This window comes from Drosophila simulans, chromosome 3R, assembly GCF_016746395.2.
Source record: "Drosophila simulans strain w501 chromosome 3R, Prin_Dsim_3.1, whole genome shotgun sequence".
In the NCBI taxonomy this organism is placed as follows: domain Eukaryota; kingdom Metazoa; phylum Arthropoda; class Insecta; order Diptera; family Drosophilidae; genus Drosophila; species Drosophila simulans.
In genome coordinates, this window is record NC_052523.2 from 8,765,847 (window position 1) to 8,778,893 (window position 13,047).

General features: G+C 41.3%; 1 protein-coding gene across 1 annotated transcript; it reads left to right on the top strand.

The window, feature by feature from the left end:
- The first annotated feature begins 11,530 nt into the window (after nucleotides 1-11,530).
- On the top strand, nucleotides 11,531-12,491 carry LOC27206463. The gene is made up of 2 exons (XM_039295189.2): nucleotides 11,531-12,095; nucleotides 12,165-12,491. Exon 1 carries the CDS (start codon nucleotides 11,594-11,596, stop codon nucleotides 11,861-11,863), a length of 270 nt encoding a protein of 89 aa, XP_039151123.1. The 5' UTR covers nucleotides 11,531-11,593; the 3' UTR covers nucleotides 11,864-12,095; nucleotides 12,165-12,491.
- Nucleotides 12,492-13,047: the final 556 nt, after the last annotated feature.

Consider the following 13,047-nt stretch of genomic DNA (forward strand, 5'->3'; position numbering starts at 1 on the left):
CTTTGTAATCAGGTCAACAACAACTGCCCGGTAATTTGAAATGTGCATTAAGTCGGACGCCGGGGAATAAACCAAACGGAGCGACTAAATGCGGCTAAAGATACACACGCAGTATCAGATACAAATACGTAGACAGTTATCGATAAGACGGATATCCGCCAGCTACACTTTCCAGCAATCATTTCTTATTTATATAGTTGGCCTTGCACAGTTTGTTTTTATCAACAGGATTCTAAGCACTTAGAAAAACGTTTTTCAGTTCTTTTCCCTTCTTTTACCGAAATATGTATATGAATACTAGATGCTTTCCTGCAAATAAATAGTTCAATAATCTTATAATCTGTATAGTAAAATCTACGAAATAAACGCTGTTTTTTGCTGTGAACAAATTTACCAACAGCAGATAAAGCGATGGACGTATGTCCGTATAAAAAATTCACGAACGGAAATGAAAATTCATGAGAATAAAAATCTAATCAGAAAAAAATGCGAAACAAAGGGACACTCACTCACTCCGAGGGAGAAGAGGAGATCCCCGAAGAAGACCATCGAATGAAGATGGCGTAGTGGAAACAGGAAAATAAGTTGAAAGGCACTTTTTGCGCTTGAGTGCTGTTGCAAAGCGTGTCGCAGGCCACCGGAAACGGAAATTCACAGCCGGGCCCAGGACTCCGGCTACTTACTCCGCCGGACGAGTGGACCTAGGGATGGCCGGTTGGACGGACGGACGGACAAATTCCCATGTCAATAGATAGCGACTGCCAAAGAAATACAACGGAGGCAAAAGTGAAAAAAAAAGTGTTGTCAAAGGCAGAAATGCAAATTCTAAGAAATTGAGAACGAGTCGCAATGTTTTTAAAAGCTAAATGCAGAAGGCCTTTGTATAAAAGGTTCTTGAAGGGGCTGCCTTTCCTGCAGGGAAGAGTCCTTATTTCATTACATGCTAATAATATGCATGAAATATGCATGCAATTACTCAAGCATTATTCGCATGCCAAGTCGGGCCATACAAAAACGCTTAAGTGGGATGCAAAAGCCGGAGGACAATTATTCCGTTAATTGCCAAAGCTCTCCCTGAATTTCGCATCTCAAATTGACAATTTCTGCCTGCAACCGAAAGGCACTGGCCACAGTCAGAGCCACACGCTGTCATTCAGATCCAGAGACGTTGTCTTGATTTGCATAAACGTCCTGGCTCCGTCGAGCGGAGATTTGCAGGTCAATGCGGTTGGCCGGTTCAGCTGCAGAGTGCAGCTTATTAATGCAGCTTCCCCTGTCGGGCTTTAATTAGTCTAATTAAACGTTCGACCCACCTGGTCGAGATGCTGCGGTCAGCAAGTGCACGGCCAAAGGTGCAAAGCTGTGCAGAATGCGCATGCAACTGGAAAGTATTGGGTGCAAGTCCTTAATTGGGGATGCAGCCGGAGTCGGTCCATGCTGCAAATGCATTTGCGGGATGAAAAATCAAATTAATTTGCCAACTTAGCAGACAAATAAAAATGTTTAAAAATTTACAAAAATTAATATCGCTAGGTTTTTTTTAAACATAAGACATATTTTCGAGGTGTGCTTACGTCCTCACGTAATCATTTATAGCAAACTGCTTTAAGACCGCTTACGATTGCCACTTATTTATTCTATTAGATTTCCCTGCCAGGAAGCAGGATGCGAGGCGCACGCTAGCAAACTGTAAATTGGCCTCAATCAAATCGCAGCATTAAAATCGCATTAATGGCGCCAGCAAATCTGTGAAGATTGTCAGTCAGTCTGCCATAACGCAACTACTTTTCACGCGACTAACCCAATGGGGCCAAGTCGATGCAGTGGGGCGTTAACGATAAAATGATTAGCTGGCGCAGCACCTCACCGCACCATCGCACCACCCAACCATCCAACTATCGAATCGCGTAGCCACCCAACCACCCAGTCAGCCACCCCTTTAGAAGCCATCAATGTGGGTCGTTGGAAAAGACAAGTTGTTAAGTAGCTGGGCGTTTGCACAGAAAAAAACAAATGAAACTTAATGAACTTTGGCGGAGGGTGGTCGTTTGTTCGGTTGGGGAGGTGATAGGGTTGGGTTGGGGCTGACTAGCTGGGTTGTGGCTGCTGGCTAAACAAAATTGACGCCAGCGAAATTCATCCGAACAAATGGCAGGCACTTTGCAGTGGCAGCACATAAGCTCCATCCAGTAAATTGATGCAAGAACTCGACCCAACAGCGAGTTTCGAAAGCATAGAGCACGCGTACACTCTAAGTAAGAATCAACAGAAAAAAGAAAGAAACCCGTCAGTAAGCAAACAAAATTGGCAACAACTTATCTGAGATTCTGCAAAAAGCACAAAAAAATCGAACATATTTGGCACGTGATCACAATATATTAAAAGGGACTTAAAATAGACTTGTTTATGGTTGTATTGGTAATATAATTGTAACATTTTACTCATCACTATCTCTGTTTCTTCAGAACTTAGTGAACTTTAGGTAGCCTAACAATATTCTTTATTTATCCTAACAATAATATACCTATTTTAAATAATATTTCCTGGGCTTCTCTGCAAAATTTCGCAGTTTTTCTCTGTGCGTGCGGAGCAGTCGTAATGGCTGCAATAACCGCAACCGAATAAAATTCAATCTGTGGAATGCTCTACGCTCTCGCATTTTCTGCTGACAATCTGCAAACATAAGTGCAGCACAGCCAGCCAGTCGCTTCAGCCTTAGCACCAGCATCAGCATCAGCGCCAGCATCCGCATCCGCATCAGCATCAGTGGTACCATCAAGTTAAAAAGCACTCAACGCGGGCAGGAGCATCTCGTATGTAACTACTACGGAAATGGCCAAAGACATAGTCCCAGCATTCGGCATCGGCATCGTCATCTGGGTGCCCTGGCCCCAACTCGTAACCGACAACTCCCAACTCCATGTTACCCATTTTTCTATCCCGCAGACAGCAGGGAGTTTCCAGCGCCATTTGCGCCATGCACTGCATCAGCATCAGCGCATTATTGGATGATTTATTGACGTCGATATGCTTAGTTGAGCAGTGTGCAGCAGCCATTTTTAGAGTGTGTGCGTGCGAATCGCAGACACGCAAACGAACAAACATAAACTAACCGGATGAAAAGCAACACGACTATCAGATACCCAGGGCTTGAAATAGTAACTTACATATTGCAACATGTTGAGTAATACGAATTTTTTATAATAACAATGATAATATAATTGTCAAAATACACGTTTTATGTAATCAAATAGGTTTTTCTAGTATTATTTCAAAAGCTTCATAAATTATGGATCGTATAGTAAGAAACTCTTTCTAGATCAAAGTCCTTATACACATATCCCCAAGACTACCCAGCTTCTAAGGAACGCACAAACACGACGCTACATTAGCCTCATTAGGCGAATGCATCGGGGTCACCATCGCATAAAACTACAAGGACACAGTCTCTCAATGTAACGTCTCTTCTGCTCGCTTCGATCCTTTTGGCATTTTATTTAGAATTTTCGTTTTGTCAGCTCTCAACGAGCATATGGGTTGAATGTTCGATTGGAATATGCCACATTAAAGATTGGGCACGCGGTGCGCCGCAAATTGCATTTCGTTGAGGATGGCAAAATCATCCAACTATGCATATGCGTTCAAATATTTTTTGGCCACGACTGCCGGCGGCGATAACGCTCGCTTAGATATATTTACGAAAAATAGATTTAAACTTATGTATATGTATATATGGGGCTTAGTGAAGCCGATGCATTTTGCTGGCAGCGCAAACTAATTGCATGCGAGGTTGGATAAATGGGCATTTGGCCGACGATCAATAAGGGCCAAAGGGCTGGCAGTCGATTGCTTTATGCATGCGGAATGCTTGCGTCTTGCCTGGCTAAATGAAATACATTTTCCAGATGCTCCTGGCCCAAAAGATGCAGGACGATCCAGTGTACGACACACATCCGCTTGCCAAATATTTGCTTCCGTCAAATCAACAAATTCATACATTTTTGATGGCATTGCAAATGGAGCTTTGTGCCGGAGTTTGTCTGCCAGTGTGCTGTCAGCAAATTTCATTTCTTATTGTCAATCGAGGAGTGATATGCTTTTAGCAATAAGCAACAAACGGAAATGCACACTTGCGTTTCTGCAGCGGAAGCTGTCGCTGGAGCAGCGGAAGTGGATGTGGATGTGGGTGTGGGCGTGGCAATAGCAATGGAAGTGGCTGCGAGTCGGCGAAATTCGTTGCCATTATTTATGCAACGCCAATTGTGCAGCGGGGCATTTGAACCATCTAACTTTCGTCTATTTACAGCGGAATTGGGGACTAGAAGCCATGTTGGTTTATTAAGAGCTTTTTGATATTTTGTATTGCGTGTAAATATTTAAAAATTGAAACCAACAGCGGAAATCATTAAGTTGGGTATAACTTAGTACTAAAGTACGATTTTAGTGCACCCTTTAGAAAGTACGTACAAAAAACATCAGGCATAGTTAAATTTTTCGCTTCATTGCCTTCTAATGAACAAAATCGCATTAGCTGCAACAATGGTGAATATGAATTTTCTATTAATAAGTGTTACAATGGAATAAAAGCGCTGTGCAACGCAACAAATTGCAGCCCATTGTTCGCAGGCAGTCAGTTCGTGTAATTGCCAAGCAAATGAAATAACTCAATTTGCTTTTAGAGCTGGTCAATGAATTGGATTTGTATTTTATTTAAATGCAATACTGCAAAGCGAAAAGGACAGGACCTACTAAGGACCAAGTGGCACCCAAAGGCTTCCGGGGAAAATTGGAAAAAGCACTCACGCTGATTGCGTTACTTAAGTTGGCTAGAAGAAAACGGCAGGCGAGTCCGACTGCAAGGACGTCTGATTTATCGTCGACGAACAAAACGTGAGATACTTGCCACTCGGCATTGACAGAATCTATATAGAAGTACGAGTGTTTGCTGCAAAGACAATCAAAGTTAGCACGTGTCGTAAATACGTTTATATACCAAACAAAAGCGAGCATTAGTATGTGCATATTTATGTGGGCCACAGCACTTAAATCGGTTCACTTTCCAGGCGAATATGTGACACGTTCTGGGCCAAAGTTTAATTGAAAAACATCGTTTAAATGCAAGTAGAGCAACTGCTGGTAAAAGTTTGTACTCTGAAAGGATTCGATTGAGTCCTTATTAAACAAACATTTACTTTGATTAAGGGTAGTTATCCGGGGTAAATAATTGTGTGCTAACTATTTTTATGTAAAATAACCTTAAATATATGATTTAAAGTTGATCTGTTCAGCTACTTCTTTAAATTTTACTTTTTTCAATGTAATTACTTTGAATGACACCTTATTTATGCAATACATACTTTTCAATCTTTCTAATGATTGTGGTTGATATTAATACTATTTTGGGAAAACTTTGCTTCGAGGCCCTAGGGGGGCCTTTTAAAAATAAAAGTACAAATTGTGTGGGAACATTTCAGCTTCCACTTGGTCTTATTGATGTTCAAGTCCCTGGGTTACATCTACACTCCCAGTGGTGTATATCCTTGTAACCCGCATGAAAACAGATGCCTATTCCCATATCGCACCGATTTGTAAAACCCGACACCTTTACGCAAGAAGCATGTAGCTTATACTCGTGGTTGTTGCCATTGTTGTAGCTCATCCTGGAAGACAAATAACATTTTCCGCCTTTCAAGATTTCATAACGCTTCAATAAACCCAAATGCTCCGCTGCCACCGAAGGTTTTCCTTAGGTTCTCGTTAGCAAATGTCGTGGGTTGCGTGTGTTTTTGGGGTCTTGTTAGTTTAATGGTTTGATTCATGTGGCGTCTGTTCGGTGGGGGTATTCGCATCCCGCTCCCGCTGTCAGTCCAAATAAAACTCCTCAAAGTTGGTCATAATGAGGCGCCCAGGTCCCCAACACTTCAAGCACAAAAACGCAATTAAACTTGGGCCAACCGAAGGAACCGAAGTAAACTTTCCAGCAAATTGACAGCTAATTAATTTGCCAATGATCTTAAGGTTGTGCCAACGAGGCAACGAGGACCAGGACACCTGCGAAACAGACTGACTTATTTGCAAATTGGGCACTTAAGTGTCCCGGGAGGATGCGCTTTATGACAGCGACAATTGAAGCTAATTAAGCGGGATTATGCAGCCGGCTTGTTGAAAACGCTCTTCACGGAAATAAATGAAATTCGTGAGTTGTTTGCCGAGCACAAATTCCTGCATTAAAAGGCTCATTGCTCAGCGAATGGCTGCCGGACACAAACCAGGAATATCATGGATTTTGGCAGCGGAAATAATGGATGGAGAATCGAGAGGCTGCTCCGCACAATTTACGAGTAGTCGGGTGTAATAAATTAGCCAAACTTGTTACGCAAACTGAAAATGCCAATAAAAAATGCGTTGCGAAAAACAGAGGCTAATAAATTATTGACCTCCACCCCCGATTGCCTAACTCAACTGGGAGTTTTTTGGCGGCGATTTCAAGAAGGAATTACACTTTTTCAAGAAAAAGAGAAAAATGCGATTTAAGACGGCAGATAACTTTGTTTTTATCTTTAAAAAAAGTTAGAGATAAATCAATAGGTATTGTGTTTTCATCAGAAAACATTTTGTATTCTCAAACTGACATTTTGTGTATTTATCCGGTATTTATAAAATACTTAGCCTGGATTAATTCTGTTGGAAACTAACTACTATTAGCTTAATGGAAAAATAGATATCCAAAACCGGCAACGGCAAAACCGAGATTCAATCAGTTTAATTAAGGCCTGGATTACTCTGTAACCATTCAACTTTTCAGAGAGCACATTGCATTAGTTTTATTTGCACTGCGCTTAAAAACGCACTGCGCTCGAAGAGCAAATCAATTGAATTGGCGCAATGTTGCCAAGCAACTTTGACTGCAAAATCAGGATAAAAGGTGCAGCAGCAGGAAAAGGAGCAAAGCAGCTGCAGCACAAGGATCTCATTGTTGCGCACAAACTTTAAAAACTTTTCTAGTGCCCATCCGACTTTATTCACTCACTCAACTCGCCCAGGCCCTCCAGTTGGCTTTGAGTGGCTTTCGGGTGTCTTTAATCTACTTCAGTTCAGGCAGAGAGACATAATCATTCCGCATATTCAACGGGCGGGAACTTATGGGCTTCGGTTTACATTGAAACTCAAATCAAAGTTGCTCGTTGTGCTATTTGCATTCGAAATGCGTTTGGCTGGCTCTCATTTGATTTAAAAATTTGATTTCTCCCCTTTTGGCCAGCACTTAAGTTTCGTTAAGCCATAAAAGTTTGGCAGTCTTTTTGTCTGTTGAAAGGCTTGATTTTGCTAGCCTAAGTTGCCAAATTTTCAATATGCTTTTACTTTCTAACAGCTCATTCTTTTCTGTACCTAAGCCCAAATTTCTATTATGCTTTTAGTTTCAGTTGACATCTGATAAAAAAAATATATTTTCAGCCCTTTCGCATAGCAACTAAAATTTTAGCAACTAAAGCCATACTTTTGGTAGTGCAATAGACGATAAAAAACGAACTATCCTGCAATTCATTAATTTAAGTTTTCAGTGAAGATTATTGCGACAGTATTAGGACTTTAATTGCCAAATACTTCACAGGAGGCTTTTCATTAAATCGAATTTATCAAATATACACATTTTACCTGAGAAAAACCATAATCACAATGGTAAATGCAAGCCCTGCCATTTCATTTGCAGCTTAAGTCTGTGCACAAAGTTAAACAAATAGTATTTCGAAATATAAAATAAAGACGCTTTAAAGCAGCTTAAGTCGAAATGAAAATAATTCCCTTCGGACATCTGTCGATATTCATTAATCCTTTTGGCCTCGATATCACGCAAGTCACACGACGAATTGATTGTATATATTGTGTATACGCACTGTTGCCCCAGCAGGGAGTCGTAATTAAGTGCCCTAATGCACAGGAAAATCTACTTTCAACACACACTTGCACACGTCGCACACGGATGGGATTTTTATTCAGTTAGGTATTAAAGGGGCCATAAACAATAAGTGAAACTGCAGCTGACAGCACGTAAATATTTATGAAATTTTCACAACAAACAAAATCTAACTAAGGCAAATAAATGCTTGCAGGCATAACCGTATTATGAACTGCAATCGAAGCCTTTACGCATACATACAAAGGGTGATGGGCGAGAATGGAAGGATGTTAGAGGACTCCGGGAAAATACGACTCGCAGAGAGGGCAGGACACGTGCCGCCCTCGAGGACAATGTGACCGATATGCAAAAGTTCCGACCACAGCAGCGGCAAAGTTGAACGAAAGGATGTGCTGACATTGTCCAGAGACAGTTACCTGTGATATTTTGTGAAATTCCAAAGGAAAACACAGGACCAAACCGAGACAGCCCCAATATGCATCGGCTATTGGACGATTGGATGGGCGGTTACCATCTAGACACACAGGCACACTCGTATAAACAGGATTATGTATCTCGGGGGGTTATGTAAGTAAGCTTCCGTTGTAAATTGATTTTGTAGCAAAGCCGGACACACTGAGGGAAAATGAAAAGGATTTTATCCACTTATTGTTGCCAGGGGTCGTGTGCCTGGCCACCACCTGAAATGAAAACTACACAAGTTCGTTTGCACAACTGCCGAACATCGTTCATACAGCTGAGGAAGTGTGATTGGGGAATTGAAATGATGTTGCTTCCCTTGTTCTGTAAAAATATTGAAGCTTCAACAACTAATGAGTCTCACATTATCATTAGCGCTAAATAACTTAGCGAATATATTTTCTATTTACTCCAGAAAGTAATATTTTCATGACCTCAACTGTTTATATGTTACATTACAAATTTGGGTCGAAGAAAGGCGGTCCGAAAGTTGCATGAATGACTGATCTTCTGTGTGGAAATATTTTTAATTTTGACATAGCTCTGATTTGATTGTGTCTGGCCGAGGCGAATCTTTCTCTTCGTCCTGAGAATGTCCTGTCCATTTTTTTGTACATTCTGCGGACTGGAGACAATTTTTCGCTTTGTTCGGTTGACATTTGCCGGATGACTGAAGGACGGGTTGACTATCTCTATTCTGCCCTCTGTCCGACGTCTATGCTTTTGATATTGATGTCCTTTGAAGTGTTTTCAATTAGTTTGCATTTCGCTTGTCGTTTCCTTCACTTCTTGGTTTCTTGCACCGTTCTTCTTTCTGTGCCCGGTATTTGTGGGTAAAAAGGTTGAATAAAATTGTATGCATAATGGGGGTGGAGCCTTATTAAGTAGTTGGAAAATCAACATAACAATATAACATTGAAGGGAGCTGTAATTTTCTAAAGAGTAGAACTTATGAATATAAATTTATTGTGGAGTGGTCATACCATTTTCATTATTTATTTCGATGCCTTGTCTGTGGTTCACTACTAGTATCTACACGGTATCTAATTGTCGATACGCTTGGTTACTTCCTCTTTTATTTGTGCAGGGACCAAAAAGGCCCGGGTCATATTAATAAAAGACAGACGGCCATGGGAATGTCCTGCGACCGTCTGCTAATTGAACGACGAGCGTCGGACTATCCAATCCTTCCAGGACTTGTCAGCTTTGCGCCAAATGAGTTTCAAAGGTAAACGGGGAGCGGAATGCCGGCAACTGGCAACTGCCAACTGGCAACTGCACAAACTGTCTACATGTGCCCCAAATTGGCGCTCAGTCGGATTAGCTGCTTTTTGCTACAATCTGCAACTGCTCTGCTTTTTTCGCCTTTTTGCTGCATTTTAGGGGCGCTGACAACTGCGAACAGGTGGCTGGCAAACATTTACGTAAAGTGTTCGTACCATTACTGCCTTTGGGATGGTCATAAATATTTGCGCTGGCTAGTTCACTGAGCATCTGTGTCGAGCGGATCTTTGACATGGCGCTACATAGCACACAGCATAAATTGGGAATGAGGGAAGGCTATCCCGCAGATAGCTTTTATTCAATTCTATTCCTCGCATTTCCGCTCGCCGCCATCAGCATAATTTACTCGGACTTCCGTTCGGGCTCACTCAAACCCCAGCGTGCATATTTTATGCCTTTTATCATAATTTATGCGTTGATACAGCAAATGCATAAAATTAAATTCAATTCACACAGACATACAGACTAGCCCATCCTTTTTCAGTTTTCCGAATGCATTCAATTTTGATTTAATGTAATTCCCAATGTGGCCAAGCCCCTTCCAATGCCAGTGACCATTTTTAGCTTAGAGCAAATGATGGCAGAAATTTGCATAAATTGCATTTAATACTGGCTGCATATCGATATGAATGCTTCGTTGAGATCGGGTTATGCAAATCAAACTCAGACGTGACTGATTGGATAATTGTCGGTAATCAATGGCAAAGCGATTTTCTAAGCTGTACGAATGTCTCACTAATGCATCGGCAAATTGATAAAAATATGCCAGCATTTTAAATTTTAATTTGAAAATGGAAATATTGGTTATTTATCCGAATCTTTCAACTAGGAGCTTGTATCAAAGAGTTTGTATAGCATTGTATATTTTAAGAAGTATACATAAACAACTTGTGCTTTTTAGACAGCAAAATTTAAATATATTTTAATTAAATAGCTAAGGCTTACTCTTCTAAAGACAGTGCCTTTACAATTAAAATTTGTTCATTGAATGTGAACTTCAAATCTTAAAATCCAAAACCTCTATCAAAGAACACATATTTTCAAATCCATACAAGGCCAAAAATTATTTAATTAAGAAGCACAAAGCCCCGGCGATTTCATTTCTAGCTCAATTCTTCCTCCTTGGCTCGTTTCATTGAATTCGTTCGGGCAATAAAAATTTATTACCAGCATACCCAATCCGGCTCATTCCACCTAGACTGAACCGTAAAAAACTTCAGCAGTGAAAAAATGAAGACGGGGAGCCAGGATGGAAACTGATGATTTTATCACAGCCAGCAGTTTTTCAGCTTGAACTGTGGCAATGGCCTTTTATTCAATTTGCGCGCTTCATTCAAATTGTTCGCCGAGGGATGTGGAGAAAGAAATGTGAAAGTTTTGGTCGCCTTTTGAACCTTTTGGCACTCGCCACCGATGTATTATTGAGTCTGTAAATCGCCCAGCTTGTAGCCAGTTAAGCCGAACTACAGCCTGCTGCTTTAATTTCAATTTAACTGAAGGCAGCGAAATAAACGAATGCCGAAAAAAAGTTAAGTCGGGGCGCCACGGGGCGCATAAAATGCGGCGTTAATTTGACAGGCAACGTCTGGGTGCAAGGGCATGTGTGGAAAAATAGCGAAAGTGTGGGGCGCCAAGGGGTTAAGAGTTGTCGTCGTTGGCCAAAAAAAGAATAGCGTTAGCAAACTTAACGTATCAACGTGCCAAGCTTGGGATTCAATTCCCTGAACTTGGCCAACGGCAAGGAGAGATGATAGCTTCAAGTCACTGGGAAAGATAATTAAAAAGAAGCTCATTTTTGGAGCAACTTTAATAAACTTATCAAGGTATTTATTGAACCATTTATTAGTTATTATTTTTGTTAAATTGACAACCGTATTTTTAAATATTTCCCTGAGCTGACAGCACAAATTTTCGTTTTACCCTTAATCGAACATGCCTCTCATATACTTCGATCGCACGATTAACTCGCCGCAGGAGCTCGTCCTGGCGGGATTGAAGGACTCCACCACAGGAACTTCCCTCCGCGATCTGGCCACCTTTGTGACACGCAAGACGGGATTTCCGGGCGAAGTCTGCTTTAAGGTTATCACGGAGGCCCTCGAGGAGGCCATGGCCTGCAAGAGCATCCGCCAAGTGGGTGGACTCTTCTACGAGATACCGCCAAAACCGCCTCGTGCGCCCGCCAGACGTCGGAAATGCTAAACACCGCAACCAAAGACGGGGAATGACTGTTGCCATAATTAATTCATAATGCCGAGAGTATCCGCTCTAGTGGCCGAGAAGAGTAGAGCAAACACTTTATTAAAATTAAAATTTATCTAAATTGCGACAGCAAGCTATTCTATCCGCAAAGTACTTGAACAACTTCGCCCGCCTTCCGCCTTCGTCTGACAATGACGAAAGGGTTGATGTGGATGCCAGCCTTACCCGCAAAGTAAAGTGTCTGCACCCATTCCACGTAATCTTCTCCCTTTTATTTCTTCATTTTTTATTTTTTCCTAAGGTGCACTCCTTGTTGCTGCAACGTCTTGTGTCTGTCAAACGTCAGTCCTGGCGTTGTGGAGCGTTGAAATTGAAAGCTCCGCTCGCTTTATCTTTCGGCCAGGTGGGGCAAAGATGGAATAGAATGGGAGGTGGGGCCCGGGCCTTTGCATTCTCAATGTGTCACTTTGATTTATTATTTTCGACAGCCCTCCCCATGGAACTCCGCTTCAAGGACTCGTGAGTCTGAGCAGAAAATTACACCAAAAGCATGAATTGGTGTCGAACACAGTAATTTTTGCATAAACAAAGTTACTTGACTTAAACTTCACGGAATATATAAATTATACAAAATTCTTTATGTTCCACACGAAAATAATTGTTTATTTTATTAGATTTTATTTATTTCTATACTATACTTATGCCTCTTGTTAAAGAAAATCTAGATAATGGCTTCCCATGCGAATGGACAAGGACAAATTTAAATACAATTAATCATGAAATTATCCAAACATATTTCTTGGTGCATCAATTAGTTTATTTAGAAAACACAAGTAAACGATTTTTAATTGATTTCTTCAATAACAAGCATCTTGTTCTCTCAGTGAATCCAGTTCTTGGTAAGAACGCAACCGAAGCGCAGTTTTTCATTTCCGTTTGCATTTTTTACGCGCCCCTGCCACTTTGCGTTTTTATCTCATTTATTTATTTTACAATTAGACAAAGTGAAGTGCACTTCCACACGGGCAGCAGCTGCACATGGGCTGGCTGGTGGTTAGGGATTGGGATTGGGCTTGAAATCGGGGGTGGCAATTGCAATTGCAATTCCAACTGTTCTGCCATGTCCACGTCCATGTCGGGTGTGTACTTTGCGGTATGGCAGCACGCCAAGGAATCCGGAGCTC

Bases quoted from the DNA above. Each gene is read 5' to 3' on its own strand.
- LOC27206463 (XM_039295189.2), top strand. From the start codon at position 11,594: ATGCCTCTCATATACTTCGATCGCACGATTAACTCGCCGCAGGAGCTC.